The 20,327-nt window shown below is 35.9% G+C and overlaps 1 protein-coding gene across 3 annotated transcripts; it reads left to right on the forward strand.

Annotated features, from left to right (window-relative positions):
* Positions 1-343: 343 nt before the first annotated feature.
* LOC124847718 (6-phosphofructo-2-kinase/fructose-2,6-bisphosphatase-like) lies at positions 344-20,231 on the forward strand. Of its 3 annotated transcripts, XM_088091722.1 has the most exons (23): positions 350-658; positions 752-815; positions 965-1,260; positions 3,065-3,256; positions 3,909-4,118; positions 4,257-4,352; positions 4,584-4,682; positions 4,796-4,825; positions 7,012-7,065; positions 16,062-16,115; positions 16,203-16,280; positions 16,364-16,455; positions 16,543-16,600; positions 16,684-16,758; positions 17,250-17,297; positions 17,529-17,626; positions 18,935-19,010; positions 19,084-19,146; positions 19,235-19,326; positions 19,441-19,509; positions 19,594-19,657; positions 19,742-19,807; positions 19,997-20,231. In XM_088091722.1, the coding sequence occupies exons 1-23, from the start codon at positions 482-484 to the stop codon at positions 20,072-20,074; spliced, it is 2,229 nt and encodes a 742-aa protein (XP_087947848.1). In that variant the 5' UTR covers positions 350-481; the 3' UTR covers positions 20,075-20,231. The 3 variants fall into 3 exon arrangements, 2 of the variants coding, with proteins under 2 accessions (XP_087947848.1, XP_087947851.1); XM_088091725.1 differs by lacking the exon at positions 350-658 and having other exon boundaries at positions 762-815; positions 1,041-1,260; XR_015779800.1 differs by lacking the exons at positions 19,594-19,657; positions 19,742-19,807; positions 19,997-20,231 and having other exon boundaries at positions 344-658; positions 19,219-19,326.
* Positions 20,232-20,327: the final 96 nt, after the last annotated feature.

The raw sequence follows: 20,327 nt of genomic DNA on the forward strand, positions 1-20,327 counted from the left end.
AAGTGATTACAAGAAGAAAATCATGTCCGCATTTAATTTTCATTATTACTTATAAAGATAATTAAGTTATTATTAATAACCATTATTAATTTTTGTATAATTTATAATAAGAAAACATATTTATCACAATTTTAAAGGTAAACTGATAAAAGAAAATATGTAAAAACAGCTAATTTTCTTATTAATTGTTATATATATATATATATATATATAAATTTGAAACTCGCCTTTAAAAGGAAAATAATTATTAAAAAAATAAACTCATATATTTATAAAAAAAAGATAATCAATTTTATAAATTTTTGTGTTCTTTCTAAATCTAGTGTAACAAGACTGCTGACAAAATGTTGGAAGTCTCTCTCCGCCTGTCACACTGTTCAGAATACTTGGATAAGGATTTTTTAACACACACATCACCATCTATTCTGTTTTGTTAGCTGCAGCTACGGCGAACAAACTTTCACAAAACTCTGAAGAATCAATGGCGGGTGATAGCGAAGAAGAGCGAGATGGCTTTAACCATACGCCGTTACGAATCCCCGGATTGCTTTATGTTTCGGTGAAGATGGAGAATCCCAATCTCACTCTCTCTGGGGACCTTCTTCCTCACGTATCAGGCTCTTTTCCTTTAGGCCCTTCTTGGGATCCTTCCAAAGCTGTAATTTTCACTCACCCATTTAATCATTTCATTTCTTTTATTCTGGGTCTCTCTCTGTTCTTATTGTTGTTGCTTTTGGTGCAAAACTTTCAGCTTTCTATGGAACGGGAATCCGCGACTGTGTGGGAGTTGAGCTTTGTCGTTCCGCCTAATCACGGTAATGATTTCTCACCGGCTTGGTGTTTGCTTTTTCATTTTAAATTAGTTGTAAACTTGTATGTAGAACTGAGAAACAGAATAAAAGAATGCAAATTTTGCATGAACTGCATTCTGACCTGAAGTGTTGAGTTTTGTTGGGATTTTCAGAAGCTTTAGAGTTTAAGTTCCTTTTGAAGCCCAATTGCATCGATAATCCTTGTTTTGTTGAGGAGGGTTCAAGCAGGGTACTAGTCGGTGGAGCATGGCAAGATGGTGACAGGATGGCTTTGTTTAGACTTGATAATGATCAAGTTCTTGAGTATCGAGTATTTGTGGAAGCAAAAAGGATTTCTCCCTTTGATCTTGCAGCTAGTTGGAGGGCTTATCAGGAGAATTTCCGTCTATCGTCTGTACGCGGGATACCTGATGTCAGCATAAATTCAGAACATCAGACAGGCAGTGAGGTAAGACTCCAATTATCAGTTTTCTTTATGTTTGTGATATTAAGAATCTGGTAGTCTTTAAGAGTGTCACCTTTTTCTTCATCTTTATTTTGAAATTTAGATGCTAACTTATAAAAAAAATCAATTTATTTTTTCTTTACATTAATGAGATCTAGTGGAGCGGTGAATGAAATGGAGGAGTATCGTGAATGCTATTTATAACAAAAAGGCAATACTCAAGCTTAAAGAAACGCTATAAGACTTGTGATGTCATATATATGGAACTGAGTTTTGGGTCATTAGAAGCCAACGAGAAAATAAACTCAGTGGGATAGAGATGAGAAAGTTAGGTTAGATGTGTTGACATACTAGACAATATAGGATTAACAATGAAAGCATTGTAAAGAAAGTTGGGGTAGCACCTGTAGTAGAAAGAAATTGGTAGAATCTCATCATAGGTGGTTTGGTTGTGTGTGGAGATGACTTACAGAAGAACCCTTAGTAAGGAAAGTATATTATATAATCGAGGGAAGCTTTATGGTTCTTATCACCAGAGGAAGAGGGAAACAAAGAAAAATTATAGGTGAAACCATTAAGAAGGATTTAGAGTTTTGTAGATTTAGTTCAGTATTGAGCATCACATTGTTGTTTGATCCGGATAGCTAACCCCATTTAGTGGGAAAATGCTTGATTTGTTGTAGTAGTATAAATGAGATTGTAAGTTATCAAAGACACTACCTTCTCCCATTCCACCATTCCAGTCCAACAATTCTTTGTTCCGGTCATGTCAAGTTAGATAATCGTTTGGTAAGGAATTGAAGAAGTGTAAAGTTCCTCCCTCCATGCATAGCTGAGCGAGGTTCACTGTCACAGCTTCATTGGTTTCTTGTACTTTGAAGTAGATCTCATCTCTCAATATCCATCTCGTAGGGTCTTCCCCATTAAACATTGGGAGTTCTATTCTTTTCACTGACGAAATTAATTCATCCCCTTTTAAGGATTTCAACCCATACATGGTCTTTTAAGAATTCTTTGTGCTTCCCGTGTTTTTTGAGCCAACACAGCCCTCTCCCACGCCATTTATACCTTTGCCAAAACTGAGTCATAAGCTCCATTAGTTTTGACCGATTATCTACAGTTTCCTTCCTCATCGATAACATTGCAGTTTGGTTTTGAATAGTTTGAAGATGATTCTCCTCCATTATTGCCTTTATCTTTGTCAATTCTTCTTCGATGTTATCAATTCGCGACTCCATTGTGACTGTATCAGTTGTTCTCCTTGTTTCCTTTCTTTCTTGGTGGCATTTACTGATTGGGGAGGGTATTCAGCAGGTTAGACCAGTTAATACAAATTCCACACCACAGAATAACCAAACAGAAAAATATGGAAATGGAAGATAAAACAGCTATAAGATTATGTTAATTCGCAAGAAAAGAAAATACAACAAGATAAACATTCTTAGTGCCCAGAGCTAGGCTCCTTTAGAGTAACAAACTTACTGCACAATCAATTAATTTCTCTTTTTAGCTGAGAGCACACTAATTATTTATGACTCAAGATTTTCCTTTAATCTCAACCAATTTTAGTTGAAATTCTCTTCATGGACAGGTAATTTGTTCTGTAGAATTTTTCTAATGTGATAGTGCAAAATTGTTATCTTACATTACCAATGTACCATAACTTGTTTGATCATGCCTCTTAACTGATGCCCTTTTTAAGCTGCCATCTTTTCTCTTATTCCAACTTTATGTTAGTACATTTGTGATAGAACTTTTTTCAAACAATTACTATGTACCTTATGCTTAATTTTTATCTTTTATTCAGAACATCTCATCTGCAAATTTAGAGCTTGATCTTGAGCATTATATTGTTCCATCTCCCTCAACTTCTCCAAGTTCAGCACTTGCATATGCTGCTAACAGTACAGAGAATCCCAGATCACTAGGTGGTGGGTCTGCCAGCATTTCATTTTCCATGGGAGATGACGGTGTTCCTATGATCAATCAACCAGAAACAGTAAAGGCTTTGCTTTCAAATTCACATTTCAAATTCATGATTATACTTTCTAGAATGGATTGTTATAGAAACATGTAAGATCAGTCCATAGATTTTTTACCTAACTTTGTTGAATGTTGGTGTCTTTTTCCAGAATCAGAAGCTGTGGTGGATTGGTTGTGGTTGCCTTAAATGACTTTTATTGGTTGAGAATGTAGATTATTTTGTTCAACATATCAGCTTAGATACTTCTTATGTTCTTCTAAAGTATTAGATGGGCTAATATGTTGATAATTGGTACTAATAGAGAAATGTGTTCACTTTATTTTCTCTTTCTCTGCGTGTGTGTATCTGTTTTCTTTTAATAAAAACTAGAGCTTTTTTAAAACTTATGGAGAGTATCTCCAATTTAGAGGAAATATCTCCTTTTTTTGGGCCAGTTTATTTGTTGCAAATAGTTAGAATTTCATTAGTATCTTTTCTGAATTATTTTTCTGTATTACTAGTTTCATGAGTTACAGATTGTAGATCATTATATAACCAAATGACGTTTAACCTGCAAAATGTCTCTTCTTGAGGTTATGAGAAAAATATAAAAGAAGCTAGTGGGTTATATGGATTCTTGATCATGCATTATATCACATCTAATAGGCTATCTTGACGCTTCAACTAGGTGGGAGAGGTTCATGCACCTGATCAGTCTAAGGTGTACCAAAGTCCTGGAATGGTTAAATCGCAGTCTGTGGGAACAATTTGTCCTCCACAGAAAGAAGGTAGTCTGAGGGGAGTTTTTATTGACAGGGGTGTAGGATTTCCCAGACTTGTAAAATCCTCTAGTTCTGATGCGTTCACTACAAATTTTAATTTGGACCCTGTTACTAAGGTTTGTAAAAATGATTTCCGTTGCTTGTTTACTATTAGTTTTTTTTCACTAGATTAATATTTGTTGCATCAAGTTTTTCAACTGAGTTTATTAACAAATAGTTGCTTCTGCTCCCTCGCCATCCTGGCTTTATAATAGAATTCAATTCCAGCGGCTGCTGGAGCTGTTGCAGCTGCTGCAATTGCTGATCAGATGCTAGGTCCCAAGGAGCATAGGCATTTGGCAATTGTCATGGTAATTCTTGCTTGAGTATTAATTGCTCGTAAACCTTTTTAGCAACAATTTATTTTAGGTATTGAGTGTGATTCAAAATGAGACTATTAACTTGTTGGGATAAACTTCTTCATAATATCTTGAGAAGTTTGTATTTAGGGAAGAAAATGCTGTGTTCCCATGTGTTGTTCATCTAATTACAAATTAAAATATTTGTAAATGAATAATTTCTTACTAGCTTCTTTTTCTTAGGTGAGTTTGCCAGCTCGAGGCAAGACTTACACTGCAGCTAAGCTTACAAGATATCTTCGATGGTTAGGTCATAATACAAAACACTTCAATGTTGGTAAGGTTGTTCACATTCTTGACTCATCCTCCTTAGTAATCTATAGTCTTGTATCTAATGGAATACAGGAAACATGTTTTGAGTGCGAATTTAACACACTTATGTTTCAATGCTGCAGTATCGTCGCCTTAAGCACGGCTCTAGTCAGGTAAACTTAATGCAGTAGAATTAATTGAAAAGTTTATGCTTTACCATGTCTTGTTTATCTACATTATATTGAATGTGAAATAGTTTAGATTTAATTCAATCTTACAAAATTGACTTGTAAGATGAAGATTGTCTTCACTTTTATTTTTTATTTTAGTATATAGTTCATGCGGGGCTTTGGATTTTTCCCAACAGACCCCCTTATTTAGCACTATTGAGCTTGGGACATGGATAATATGTTGAGTAACCCTTTTAATGAATTTAGCATATACTCTAATACTATCTTACAAATTGGTGTAGACCTAATTCAACCATACAAAACCAGCTTAAAAGATAAGATTTGTCACTACTTGTATAATATATTTTTTGGAAGAAAGGAATTCAGTATTAAAAAAATTAGCAACAAGCTATAGTATACCACTGTTACTATTAGAAACAAAACTGTGTCTCACCAGGAATTGTGGCATAATTGATAATAATGTGTCTCAAACAGAAAACAAAAGTCACGAGTAACTTTGACTATCAAATTTCCAAAAGATTTCCCGTGATACTAAGAATCAAATTTGTGTAGTTGTTGTTATTACTGTTACATGTATCTTTTATTACATGATGTATTGTACTGGTTGTTATAAAAATTTATATGATTCATGTTAGTGCATTGTAGAGGGTTTGGTAGGTGAAAATAATTCCAGTTTGTAAGGATTTTTTATCTAGAGATTATTATTTTTCTAAAGTTTAATGACTGACATGCATGGGTTCTGATAGTTGATTTAGGTAGCCCGCCCTTTCAAAGACAATGACAACCAACTTTGGTATCAATTTATAGCACCCAAGCACTTGGGGAAGCCAACCTCAAAATAGCTATTAAGGGGGTAGAATCAAACACTTACATGCTTCACTGAGCATCCCATAGTATTTCGTGAGACTTACGTACCCCATAATGCCCAAGTTCTTATCATACGCTTTGGCTCCCATTATGGAAGTTTATATTAGAAGAAATAGGAGGCCTAAATTGGTCCAGATTAGAAAAGTCCAGCTCTATAAATAAACAGGGTGATGAGGTGAATGAGGGAGAAATAGAATTAGATAGAACATGTAAAGTGAAAATAAATAGGGAGTTGGAAGGGGATAAGTCAGCTTGAATGGTGGATGGTTTGAATATTGTGGGTGAGAGGTCCACACAAGCATCCTCCTCTTCTTGGCTGTTGGGTTCCTCCCAAAAGAAAAAGAAATAAAACTGACATACCCCAGTGAGAAACAGCTCCTTACTCATGTATGGGAGAGGGTCAATTTATGCATCCTTAACCTTGCATATGCAAAGAGGTTGTTTCTTGATTCAATTCCAAGACCAATCAATCGCCAAGGCACAACATTACTGCTAAGTTAGGTCTTGCTTCCAAACAAAATTGTAACTTCAATGATAAAGATTGACATGGCAAATTTTTAACCAAGATTGATGAAGAAACTAGAGAAGATGAGAAAATTTTAGGATGGTTAGAGGTTCCGGTTTTTTAACGGAAGGAAAAACAAACAAGTTGCCCTTTTATGTAGGGGCATTTTAGATTTTTTTTATTTTCTATATTAATTTAAAAATTAATTTTGTACGAATAGACATGTTATTTAGGGCCGTTAGTGTTCTGTAAGGTGATCAGTGATTGATCTGAAACAACTGTGATATCATATGCAATGTTTGCCAACACTAACTTTTCAGTAGCAGAAAATGGAACCTGATTTTAAATTTTTCAATAATTCAATTTGTTCGTGGGATTCACTGATAAATCACTCAGACTGAAAGCTAATGCTATTAAGTTTTGACTTTTTTCTATAATTCCAATATACCCCTTCAAACTAAATCTCATTAGGAAAATGCAAAGAAACCATAGGGTTACTGTTTCCTTGTGCTAAACTTAAAAATACTGCACACTGAACTGTAATAGTTAAAGATGGGAAAGGGGTTAGCAGTGGCCTATATTCTGGTCAAAGAATAATATTGGGGGATTACCAAAAAATAATTGTCAAATCTCTCGTACATTGCAGTGCCATAATCTTTTAAATTGTGAACATCACATGATCACTATGGGGTGCTCGATTTTCTGTTTTATGTTAGTTTCATCCTTGGAAGTATGATGTTATGGTACTGCATATTTTCTTGGAAAATTTACTATCCGCGTCATATTTTCTGTGCAGTCTGCTGATTTCTTTCGAGCTGACAATCCTGAAGGTGTGGTAGCACGTAATGAGGTAACTTCTGGCCAACAATTTTTTTTTATTTGAATGTGAAAGAGTGATTTATACTGGTTGTTTATAATAAGGTTGTAGATGTGTATAATTAGGGTGCATTTGGAAGAGCTTATTTACCGTTAAACTTGTTTTATGGTATAAGCATTCATGTAAGTGTTTTGGAGAACTTATGAAAATAACTTATGATAAGTCCACAAGTTGTTTTCAGAATATTTAACTGTTCTAAAGTAGCTAATGAAAACTTTCAACTTGTATCAAAGCAATTTAACCCTATTTCCTTTTCAATTATAGAAACAACTGTCAGAAAATCACAGCAACCATAATATGAATAAGGAATACTATGTGGGAAAAAGCTGATTTACCCACTTTGAGGCCTTTCTAATTAAATAGCCAACAGAAGCTTTACACCAGAGGAGATGCTACAGATATTTACAGCATATCTTCAATAAACTGTAACGTCTAATTAAATGTGACTTATGTCCAGGGAATTTCTAATAAAAGAAAATTGTGACTGCATAAAGGACATTGACAACAACTTATAAGTACTTCCATAAATACCTCTTCAGCAAGTGTTTAATTATGTTTACCTAGCAGACTCTTAGTTGGAGATGTTACTTCCAGATTTTACACAATCTTATTTCATTCTACTAATTTATATTGACTTTTTACATTTTATCATTTTTTTGTTTGGTCACAAATATTTCACTTTATTCGTACTAGTGGAAAAACAGGTCTACGTGTCCACTTCTTTTTTATGGTAATAAAAAATGTAATTAAAAATTTAATTATTAAAATGAAAAAATAATTACTAAAATTTATATTGAAGTTACCAAAAAAGTGTGCATAAAAAAATCATAAAATTAAATCATTTTTATTAATTTTTATAGTTATAATTATTTAATAGAAGCACTTGTAATTTTTCATCAAGAGTACAACATGAATAGTTTCTTACGCATCATAACAATAGTAAAAAGATGTGTACGACACGTAAAATCAATAAAGGTAGTTATTTTTATAAGGGTGGAAAATGCATGCACGGAGTCATACAAAGGAATATTGATTGTTATAGATTATTTTGTGACTATTCATCTAGTATGTGTGAGAAAATGAATATTTTCAAGAACTAGTTATTTTTTGAATTTTATAATCTTTCAAGAAGACCCTAGTAATCATGAACAAATAGAGTAATCATTTTTAGGCCGTGTAAAGCCATGTTGCAATAATGTTTGGGATAGTTTGTAGAACCATTGTCTAGAGGTTTGTCTAATTCCATTTATGGATTTATTTAACTTGAAACTAATTCTTTTGTTGTTGTTTTGCAACCCTGAGCAATATTCATGTATGCTTCCTCATATAGCATACCATTTAAGAATGCATTGTTGATATCTAGCTACAGTAGGTTCCAATTTTTTGCAGCAACATGAGCTAGTAAGACCTTTACAAAAGTTAGTTTGGCCACTAGTGAAATTTGATTGATAAAGGTTTTGCATTTTGGATTTAGTTTGTCTAAAGAGTTAAAGTTTTGAATGGATAAGGATGTGAGGTGCTAGAGCACACATAATCAGACAAATAAGAGGGTTTCTTAACGCTCTGAATGATCTCCAAACAAAGGCTTCAAGTCCATTAGTACTACACATTGATGTTTTATATTGTACCGTGTGGCTTATTAGGTTAATGAACAATAGAAGTATTTAAGGGATATTATTAGCAATGGACAAAGGAATTACCATATCATCAATAAAGGAGTAAGAATTGCTAAAAGGATTCACTTCCGTGAAAAGGAAAAATTGTTTAATGAAAGAGCAGATTGCTCAGCCTCTATATTGTTTAATTTATATCCTTTATTGTCTCTAGGATAATCAACAAAAATGGATGAAATTATGTGAAGAGTAAATTTGTTTTTGGACGAGCACAAAGTTATTGAATAAGCTAAACATACAAAATTATTTAAAGAGTGATAATCAAGTTTGGATCTGTTTGAGCCTAGTTAGATGATTTTTGTCATAGTACTGGAGAGAGAACCCTCTTAATTAGAAAGGAAATAGTGCAAACACACTCTTCCCAAAATTGGATTGACAAGTTGGATTGAAAAAATAAAACAATGTTGATGTTTTCTCTCAACTATCGAGTTTTGTTAAGATCTCTCCACACAAAAAATTGATGTAGAGTGCCTTGTTTTGCTAGAAAATTAGTAAGGGCAAGTTCTTTTGCATTGTCATACCTGAAACACTTTGGCCCTAAACTGAGGTTTAACCATTTAAAAAAAATGTTTTATAACATTAGTAGAGTTTTAGATTTGTGTGTGAGCAAAAATATCTAGGTAAAATGACTATAATCATCAATCAAGTTTATGAAAAAATGTTTGCCATCATAAGTTTACCATAAGACCCCAAATGTTACAATGTAATATATTAAATAATGGTTGAACACCTTGTTGAGTAAAGTGAAAGATAATCTTCTAAACTTAGCAAGAGGTCAAATTTAAAACTTGGGAGTAGAAACATTATGTTATATGAAAAAGAATTTCATTACTCAAAAGTAGAAAAACTTTATTAGAGACGTCCAAATTTATGCCAAATAGACGCATTCTTACCGGAATCGGTATTTTAAAAAGAAATACAGTATTTGTGATGGTATTAAAGGAAAGGAAACATAGTTAAATCATTTTATGTAAAAATTGGAGACAACATGTATATTCCTTTAGTTAAGATTACCACCGACAATCTTCATCTTCCTGGAGTGAAGCATCTCCTAGATAAAAAAGTGATTTTTAAGGAAGGTGGACAAATGAGTATGAGCCAACAAAGCACTAAGGCTCTGTTCACTTGAATAGATTTGGGAGAGAGTAATTGAACGGATTTGAGAGGATTTGAAAATAATTTTTCTTTTTGTTTATTTGAGTAGATTTGGAGGCAGGTGAGGGTGGATTTGGAAGTAAATTTTTTTAATCTGTCACATCAATCAAATCCTACACTAATTCTTACAAATGTTGCTTCCAAATTCACTTTCACTTACCTCCAAATTCACTCAAATAAACAAAAAAAAAAATTATCTTCAAATCTTTTCAAATCCACTCAATCACTCTCCCTCAAATCCATTCAAGTGAACAAAGGATAAAAGAGAGAAAATTAAAATTGAATTGAGAGACACGTAAAAAACATAATAAAGCACCAATATATGAGAAAGTTGAACAATGCCAATAGTTACTACATGAATAATAGATTAATTGGGTAATGAAAGGGTTTTATCAGTGATATCATGACATGTTTGTAGGATTGAAAACATTACCAAGAATGAACATGCATGAGTACTAACACTTGAATCATGATCCATCTACCTTTAATAAAAGGATTGGTAGAAATATTATAAAAAACTAAACCATTGGTAAAAGGACTGACATTTAGAGTAGACATAATGTTAGGCCCACCATTTCTCCTCACAGGCCCAATATGGTTGAACAGCCAAATCTAGAGAAAGCAGAAAATGATGCAAAACCCCAACGAATTAGAAAGAAACCCATTTACCTCAAGGATTATGTAACCAAATGATTACGTGGCAGTATCTGTGGGAATTGGTTAGGCAGGAGAAAACATGTCTAACAAACTTTATTCTTTTTACATTACATGTTGACTGTATGGTGCTATAAAGGCACTGCTTTTGTTTGAGAAAAGGGGAATAGAAAAATCTGCATAATTCTTCTCTGATATTCTGTTTTTTCTCTGATTATTCCAATCTGAATTCTGTTATAACCTTTCATTGGTGCTTTCATTGAGCCTCTTCCTCCCATGGCAGACTCTTCTGACATTTTTTCTTCCCTTGACAAAAAGCTGGAGCAAATTCTTCTCTCCCAGGCCAATTTCTCAAACACGTTACATGACATAGCTGCTCGCACCTCTCTTTTGGAATGCAAAATCCCTATATCACCTCCCCATCAGCAACACACCTCTGCTCGTCCTCTTAAGTTCGACCTTCCTTCTTTCAACGGTAATGATGCATTGGGTTGGATCTTCAAGATCACCCAGTTTTTTGATTTTCACATAACACCACCGGAGCAGAGAACCCAGATTGCCTCCTTCTACCTGGAGGGACCTGCACTTGCTTGGTACCAATGGATGCACAATAATGGTCTCCTTACCTCTTGGGATGCTTTCCTCCGTGCCTTAGAACTGAGATTTGCACCATCCAAGTTTGACGATCCGATCGCTGCACTTTGCCGCCTTACTCAAACTCAGACCCTTCACGATTATATCTCTGAGTTCGAGTCGATCGGCAACCGCATCTCAGGGTATCCATCCAGCTTTTACCTTAGCTGCTTCATCTCCGGCCTTAAGCCCCACCTTCGACGAGAGGTCACCGCCCTTCAACCCGCCGCCGACATGCCACAAGCTGTGGCGTTCGCCAAATTACACGACGACAAATCCAAAATTTCCCCATCCCCTCTGTCCTTCACCAAATTCTCTAGACCGCCACCACTAACCACCACTTCCACCACCCCGAAACCACTTCCACCACTACTCCCCACACCTCCCTCTAAACTACCCATTAAACGCCTCACTGAAGCTGAAATGCAGGCACGCCGTGAGAAGAACCTTTGCTATAATTGTGATGAAAGGTATACACGTGGGCATCGTTGTAAGTCCCAGTTCCTCTTGCTCATCGTTGCTGACCCTGACGATGTCTCTGAGACAACCGCGGAATTAGATTGTGACCCACCGGATAACCCAACTTTGGAAGCAGGATTGATCAGCCTCCAATCTTTCTCGGGTCATTGGACTCCTAGAACCTTTCGGATCACGGGCTCTATTAATGGTTATGAAGTACAGATCATGGTTGATAGTGGTGCAACTCACAATTTCATCCAAACTAAGGTAGCTCATTTTCTTAACCTTGCACTTGAGCCCACCTCTAGTCCACTAAGAGTCATGGTGGGGAATGGGGAATTCTTACCTTGCACTACTTTTTGTCCTAAGGCCCACATTACATTAGCCTCTCTCGAATTCCCTATTGATCTCTACCCCTTGGATCTCTCTGGCACTGATGTAGTATTAGGGGTTCAATGGCTTACTCAAGTTAGCCCATTCATTATGGATTATAACGGGCCCTTCATGAGATTTATGTGGGAGGGTAAGATGATAGAACTCAAGGGAGAACAAGGTCCAAACCCTACACCTATAACAGCCCACCAACTTAAATGCCTACAACACACCAACAGAGTAGAAGCACTTTTTCAACTTAAACTGGAACCTTCTCCATCCATCCATTCTCCTACTTCACATATACCTCCTTTGCCTTCTAATACTGCTATCCCTTCATCTTCTACTCCCCAACTAAAAAACTTAATCACCACCTACTCTGTTTTATTTTCCCCGCCAACCACCCTTCCCCCATCTCGTTACACCGACCATTCCATCAACCTTTTACCCAACACTGCTCCCATTTCAGTGCGCCCTTACCGATACCCCCATTTTCAGAAGCAAGAAATTGAGGTCCAGGTTCAAAAGATGCTGGACTCGGGGTTCATTACGCCAAGCACAAGCCCTTATTCTTCCCCTGTTCTTCTTGTCAAGAAGAAAGACGGTACATGGCGATTTTGCGTCGATTATCGCGCACTCAACGCTGTCACCGTTAAAGACAAATTTCCGATTCCTACAGTCGATGAGCTTTTGGATGAACTTGGTAATGCTACATGGTTCTCGAAACTAGATCTTTTCTCGAGTTTTCACCAAATCCTGATGTTGCCTACTGATTCCTCTAAAACGGCATTCCGCACCCATAGCGGCCACTTCGAGTTCAAAGTCATGCCTTTCGGATTGTGCAATGCACCATCCACCTTTCAAGCTACCATGAATGACTTGTTCCGCCCTCATTTACGTCGTTTTATTATCGTCTTTTTTGATGATATCTTTGTCTACAGCACCACCTTGGAGGACCACATCTCTCACTTGGAAACCGCTTTCAAATTGCTCCATGCAAACAGTTTTTGTCTCAAGGGTTCCAAGTGTTTCATAGGGCAGCAATCGATTCAATATTTGGGTCATGTAGTCTCGTCACAGGGTGTCACACCAGATCCGTCAAAGATCCAAGATATCGTTGATTGGCCGTTGCCAACCACTCTGAAGTCCCTGCGTGGTTTTCTTGGACTCACAGGGTTTTACCGCCGATTTGTAAAGGGGTACGCCTCTATTGCTTCTGCTTTAACTGATTTACTTAAAAAGGATAACTTCATATGGTCTGCTTCAGCTACTACGGCTTTTGAGAACCTTAAAACCGCTGTTACTACTGCCCCAGTATTGGCTCTGCCACGGTTTGATTTAGCTTTCACTGTTCAAACAGATGCCTCCGGTTTTGGTATGGGGGCCGTTTTATCACAAGAAGGACACCCAATTGCTTTTTTCAGTAAGCAATTTTGCCCTAAATTGCGACATTCATCAACGTACATCAGGGAACTCTGTGCTATCACATCTGCCATTCAGAAATGGCGCCAATACTTGCTCGGTCGCCACTTCATCATATACACTGATCAACAAGCCATCAAGGAATTGCTATCTCAAACTGTCCTAACTCCTGACCAACAATCCTATGTAGCCAAATTATTGGGATTCGACTTTGAGATACATTATAAACCAGGAAAAACAAACACTGTTGCTGATGCACTTTCCCGTGTTTCACCTAATGCAGACTCATTTTTCCTCATTTATGTGTCTCACATGGACTTTCTCCAAGATCTTAAATACACTCTCGCATCTGATACTACTTTCTTGGATCTTAAGAGTAATATTTTGAAGGACCCCTCCATGTTCCCTGACTTTTCCATTCAACAGGATCTGATACTTTATAAAGGGAAAATTTGGCTTCCCAAGTCTTGTTCCATTATTCCCTTGATCCTCCAAGAGTTTCACTCGACCCCTTTGGCTGGTCATCCAGGAGCTACTCGTACACTAGCCAAAATACAGGCTAATTTTTATTGGGAATTTATGCGGAAAGACGTCATCTCTTTCGTCGCTCATTGCACCACTTGTCAACAAACAAAGATTCCCACCCAACGTTCCTCGGGCTTGCTGCAACCTATCCCTCCTCCGTCACATTGCTGGGAAGATCTTTCTCTAGATTTCATAATTGGACTGCCTCCATATCAGGGCCACTCTACTATCTTGGTTGTGGTGGATCGATTTTCTAAAGGTGCACATTTTGGTATGTTGCCCCGCTCATTCACCGCCACTAAGGTTGCTGATCTCTTTACTAATATGGTGTGCAAATTACATGGTCTTCCTCGGAGCTTAATTTCAGACCGTGATCCTATATTTCTTAGTCACTTTTGGAGGGAACTCTTTCGTTTGAGTGGCACCAAACTGCGCATGTCTACAGCTTACCATCCTCAAACAGACGGACAAAACGAAGTCGCAAATAAGATTCTCCAACAGTATTTGCGATGTTTTGTCCATCACAGACCATCTCTATGGGGCAAATTTCTTCCTTGGGCAGAGTGGTGTTTCAACACCACCGTTAATTCCTCTACTGGTTTCACTCCCTTCGAAGTTATGTTTGGTCGCTCTCCACCAAACATCCCTCAGACTTTGGTTAAGGATACTACCAATGCTGCAGCCCAATTTGAAATCAACTCCCGCGAAGAAATTATTCGCAAATTGCAGTCCAATCTTCTAAAAGCTCAGCAAGCCATGAAACATTGGGCAGACTCCCACCGGCGTGATGTTCACTTCAACATTGGTGACTGGGTTTATGTGAGACTTCGTCCACGTCGCCAACACTCCCTCACTGGTCAGTACCTTGGCAAATTACAAAAAAGGTTCTTCGGTCCCTATCAGGTTCTTGAAAAAATAGGTGACGTGGCCTACAAATTAGACCTTCCTTCTACTGCCAGGATACATAATGTGTTCCATGTAAGCCTTCTTAAGCCTCACCAGGGTCCTCTTCCTTCCCCTCAACCACTAAGTCTTCCACTGGACATTGAAGACAATCAACCAATACTCACTCCTACTGCCATTTTAGATTGGAAGTTGTCCACTAACACAGCTGCTCCACAACAATTGGTTTTAATTCAATGGCAAGGCCTTCCTTTGGAAGAGGCCACCTGGGAACCATGGGCACATATTCAAGCCCAATTTCACCTTGAGGACAAGGTGAATCTCGAAGAGGGAGGAGATGTTAGGCCCACCATTTCTCCTAACAGGCCCAATATGGTTGAACAGCCAAATCTAGAGAAAGCAGAAAATGATGCAAAACCCCAACGAATTAGAAAGAACCCATTTACCTCAAGGATTATGTAACCAAATGATTACGTGGCAGTATCTGTGGGAATTGGTTAGGCAGGAGAAAACATGTCTAACAAACTTTATTCTTTTTACATTACATGTTGACTGTATGGTGCTATAAAGGCACTGCTTTTGTTTGAGAAAAGGGGAATAGAAAAATCTGCATAATTCTTCTCTGATATTCTGTTTTTTCTCTGATTATTCCAATCTGAATTCTGTTATAACCTTTCACATAATCACACCACTAGGAGACATTAGAGTTCTCATCGATGACATCCATGGAATAAAACCAAAAAAATTATTGGAATGAATACAGAAAAATCACTTCTGATACTGCTATATCAAGGGGGACAGAAATAAAATAATTCATTGAATCAAGATGATGTTTACATATAAGAGAGGACTATATATAATAGCAATCTACTAAAAAAATAATATATAATATCTATTATATCTAGAAAACAAAATAATTGATCATATATTAAATATATTATATCTAATTGTATTTGATATATTTGATTCTAATAGAGAGAGAGAGATGTAAATGCTTTAAATTTGCCTCAACTACACCATGTACTCCTTGTTTAAATACAATATGTATTTATTATAGCTAATGTTGAGATATGTATGCAGAACCTAGCAATTTGTCATAGATGATTCTGGTATTGTTATCTCCTTGTCATCCTTTCTCTATGTACATAGTTTTAACATTTCATTTACCACTAGGTAGCCAAGATGGCATTTGAAGATATGATATCTTGGATGCAAGAAGGGGGCCAGGTAAATTTGTCCTTTTCAGATGATTTTGTTACTTTAAGCCTTCTTTCAAGATTTTTGTTTTTGGCTGAAGCTTTCATTGGGGTTTAGGTTGGGATATTTGATGCCACAAACAGTAGCAAGCAGCGAAGAAACATGCTCATGAAACTGGCTGAAGGTAGATGCAAGGTAGATGGGTACTGCCATATGTGCAATATGAAAATAATTTAGTTTTGAACTGTTCTTATGTATCCTTGCATTTTTTGTTACAGATCATTTTTTTGGAAACAATATGCAATGATGTAGACATAATTGAGAGGAATATACGCTTTAAAATTCAGCAAAGCCCTGACTATGCCGAAGTGTAATGTTTCATATAAAATTAGTGACATCTTATCTTAATGAGTATTTGGAATTGTAGTTACATACGCAATCAGCTTTCCTTTTGCAGACCAGATTTTGAGGCTGGGTTGCGGGACTTCAAAGAACGTGTAGCCTATTATGAGAAGGCAAGTCTTTCACGGGTACTTTAAATTTTAATGGCTATTCGAGGTGAGCTTTTGCTTCAAGTAATGTTGATTTTATGCACTAGGTTTATGAGACAGTAGAAGAAGGATCTCACATAAAAATGATTGACATGGCCAGTGGACATGGAGGGCAAATACAAGTAAGTTTTACATTTAGTTATGTCATTGTATGAAGCAAAACTGAACCATTTTACATATGTCGTTGTCTAGTTTGCTAGTATTGCTAGTATTGCTAGTTTGATAATCGATATGCATAATGCATGTTTATTATCCATATAGTAGCTTTTTGTTTGGGTTAGTAACAAATAGATTCTACTAGTTTAACTAGATGTAAAACCTTGGTGTGGAAAAAGGCATGGTTTCACTTTCACCTTCAGATTTAAATAGATTATAACTACTTTGTCCTTGAGTTCACTTTATGCTTTTCTAAATTATCTGATGTTTAATGACATATAGTAAAATACTTTCGCTGTTTGAAAAAAAAACCATTGGGAGGCTGCTCTAATATTCTAGAATTTCTTGTTGCAAGTATTTGTGCATCTCGTTGAATTTTACGATAACCATTTACAAACATGGTTTACAGTGTCACTTTAATTTGTTAATGATCAACAAATTCTATCTTCTGGTTTAGGTGAACAATATCAGTGGCTACCTACCTGGTCGGATAGTCTTTTTCTTGGTAAGTTTCTTAGAAGAATGTAGTTATTAACAGTCAAAGCTTCATTAACACACTGAAAAGTAAAAGAAATGATCAGTTAATAATATTTAACCCAGTAAGACACTATTGAGAAATGTCATAGATCACCTTTTGCAAATGGTTTTTTCTTGAACATTAATAATATATGCCTTCAGCAAATGCTTCTGCAAATCACTTGTTAGCTTCTATTAATGATTTGTTTTTATCATGCAGGTAAATACACATCTTACACCTCGCCCAATATTACTTACCCGGCATGGAGAAAGTCGGTTTAATGTGAGAGGCAGAATTGGAGGAGACTCTGCATTAAGGTATATTTGTGTTCTATCTCTAATTAGTGTAATGTTTATATTAATGAGGACACAAGCTTAGAAAAAGGTAGTGTACGAATGAAAATATTTGCATTTCTGTTCTGTTTACACGAGGAACTGTTAGAATACAAAGAATCTAAATTATTTTTCTGTTACCAGTCTTATTGTGATAAATCTTATTTTGATTTCTTGTTGTAGTAGATGTACTACACTTGTACATGATCTAGAATATTAGTTTAAAGATGATTATAAGTTCAATTTTATTTTTTTTTATTTCACATCGCAATTATTCAAAGTCTTATTTGTCAATACCCTCTTTTCTATATTGCATTAGATACCCAAAGTTATGTAAGGAACCTTTATGGTTCCTTTTACTAATATTTTTTTTCTACTCTCTATTGTAGAAATTATTATTGATCTATTCCTTCCATTTGATGACTTTCTAAGAAGCCAAAAAACTAGGATACATTATAGCTTATTTGCCACTGGTGGGTCAGGTTGGGTTAAAGATGAAACCGATTGTTCTTTGTAACTTCTTTTTAGTAGTGTGGAAGTCGCACCATGACATTTATCTAAGCGGGAGGCCTGGTGTCATTGATTGTTGGCACAATGGTTGTAATGGAAAATATAAGTAGGAGAGAAACAACTATGTTATGGTTTATAAGAGATGTCAAGACAGTGGAGTTGACAGTACTTCAAAAAATAGACTTAAAATGATTGGAGATGTTTTTTATCGGAAGGGAATGAAGCTGAAAAGATGTTCTGACAAGATAGATGACCAATTGGAAAGAATAGTAGCAAAAAATGAAGCAGTTTGGCCTTGTGTATTAGTACTAACAAAATATGTTTTTAATTAAAAATATTTAGAAAAAATGTGATAATAATTATTTAAGCTTTTCCGGAATGAAAAACTCTGAAAACTTAATGCTGTTGTCTAAAGCTATTTGCTTCTGAAAAAAGCTCTAGAAAAAGTTATTTTACACAATTATTTTTTAAAAGCTTCAATTAAAGGGCCCTGTATCTTGGCTTCTTTTTGTCTTGCTATGGCATATCTTTTTGGGACTAATGGGTACGTCTCACTTTACTCACTTAACTGAAAGAAAAATCCAAGCAGCTTTTTGATTCAAGACAATTGAAAAATTTATTCTAACTGCTGTCATGCAAAGATAGATGATTTTAGTTCCCCTATATTTTAATTATTTCGTATTTTCCTTATTTTTTTATAAAGGTCATCTCTGGTTTTTTGGAACAAGAATTGCTATGAATATCTTTTGCCTAACTGGAACACAATACAATTTGTTTCAACAGTGAGGCTGGAGAACTTTATAAGAAGAAGCTTGCTAAATTTGTTGAAAAGCGTCTCAAATCAGAACGAGCTGCTTGTGTAAGCTTGTAATAAATATACGTGCAAATATTGAAATGATAAACGGTTTGTGATGTTTGTGACTGGTGTCCAGATATGGACTAGTACACTGCAGCGAACAATTTTGACAGCAGGACCAATTGTTGGATTTCCCAAGGTTAGTGTCATCCTTAAGTCAGAAAATATGGATTGACAGAAGTGTGTGTTATTAATGCTCACTTTCTAGTAGTATCTATATATGGTAGATACAATGGCGTGCACTTGATGAGATAAATGCTGGTGTGTGTGATGGCATGACATACGAAGAGATCAAGAAGAACATGCCAGCGGAGTACGAGTATGTTCCAAACTATGATCTTTCTAATTTCCAGTTGAAAAATCCGGTGCTTGGTGGGATAGTGATGCTATTTAAAAATGTTTCGTGTAACTATTGTTCTTTTTTCTGCTACAGATCACGCTATAAGGACAAGCTTAGGTATCGTTATCCTCGTGGAGAGTCTTACTTGGATGTTATTCAAAGGTTGATGCATCACTTCTTGTAATCATTATTTGGTTCCAAACTAGTACTGTTTTGTGTAAATAGCTTATATTTATGATAATGCAGGTTAGAACCTGTAATTATTGAGCTTGAGCGGCAACGGGCACCTGTTGTTGTGATATCTCACCAGGTTTTTCACCTAACTTTGATGTAAACTTGCCCATTTTTATGCTCTATGGTTGATTGGTTTTAATTCTTGAGTTTCTTACTGCAGGCAGTTCTGAGGGCATTATATGCTTATTTTACTGACAGGCCTTTGCAAGAAATTCCAGATATTGAGGTAATATATTCATATTTAGCTCAAAGTGAAAGATGGAGTTGTGCAAAAGCTCCATCTAGTTTATGACTAATATTTAAGAAATGCATGTAGTAATTTTGTGTTAGAAGAAAAGAATTCGTGCGTTTCACCATCTCATTTTGTGAAACGTTTGTGTGAATAATGAATGTATCTGAGATTGCTGATTTGCAGGTGCCCCTCCATACAATAATAGAGATAAACTTGGGAGTTACAGGTGTGGAAGAGAAAAGATACAAACTAATGGACTGAAAGAATAGCTGGAGGAGAGAAGAATCTTGGGGGATGGAATAGATTTAAGTGACCATTTTTGGTTTTATATGAGAAAAAATAACTATTGTCATGTATATTGTAAAATCCTGAACGAAAAACCCCTTTTAATAATTTATATGAGCATCCTTTAGTTCTAGTTTGGAGAATTCTGAACATCAAAACAAAAACAATAATTTCTCATAGTTTCCATTTTCCAATCAACCAAATCCTGTTGTTAGGTTACATTCTGCAT

Source organism: Vigna umbellata, chromosome 1 (assembly GCF_029865625.1).
Source record: "Vigna umbellata cultivar VRB3 chromosome 1, Vumbellata_1.0, whole genome shotgun sequence".
NCBI classification, from domain to species: Eukaryota; Viridiplantae; Streptophyta; class Magnoliopsida; order Fabales; family Fabaceae; genus Vigna; species Vigna umbellata.

Excerpts from the sequence above, each read along its gene's own strand:
- LOC124847718 (XM_088091722.1), top strand. The coding sequence starts at position 482 with ATGGCGGGTGATAGCGAAGAAGAGCGAGATGGCTTTAACCATACGCCG. Across the intron at positions 4,353-4,583 it reads GGCATTTGGCAATTGTCATG|GTGAGTTTGCCAGCTCGAGG; the intron begins GTAATTCTTGCT and ends TCTTTTTCTTAG. Across the intron at positions 17,298-17,528 it reads GTCGGATAGTCTTTTTCTTG|GTAAATACACATCTTACACC; the intron begins GTAAGTTTCTTA and ends TTTATCATGCAG.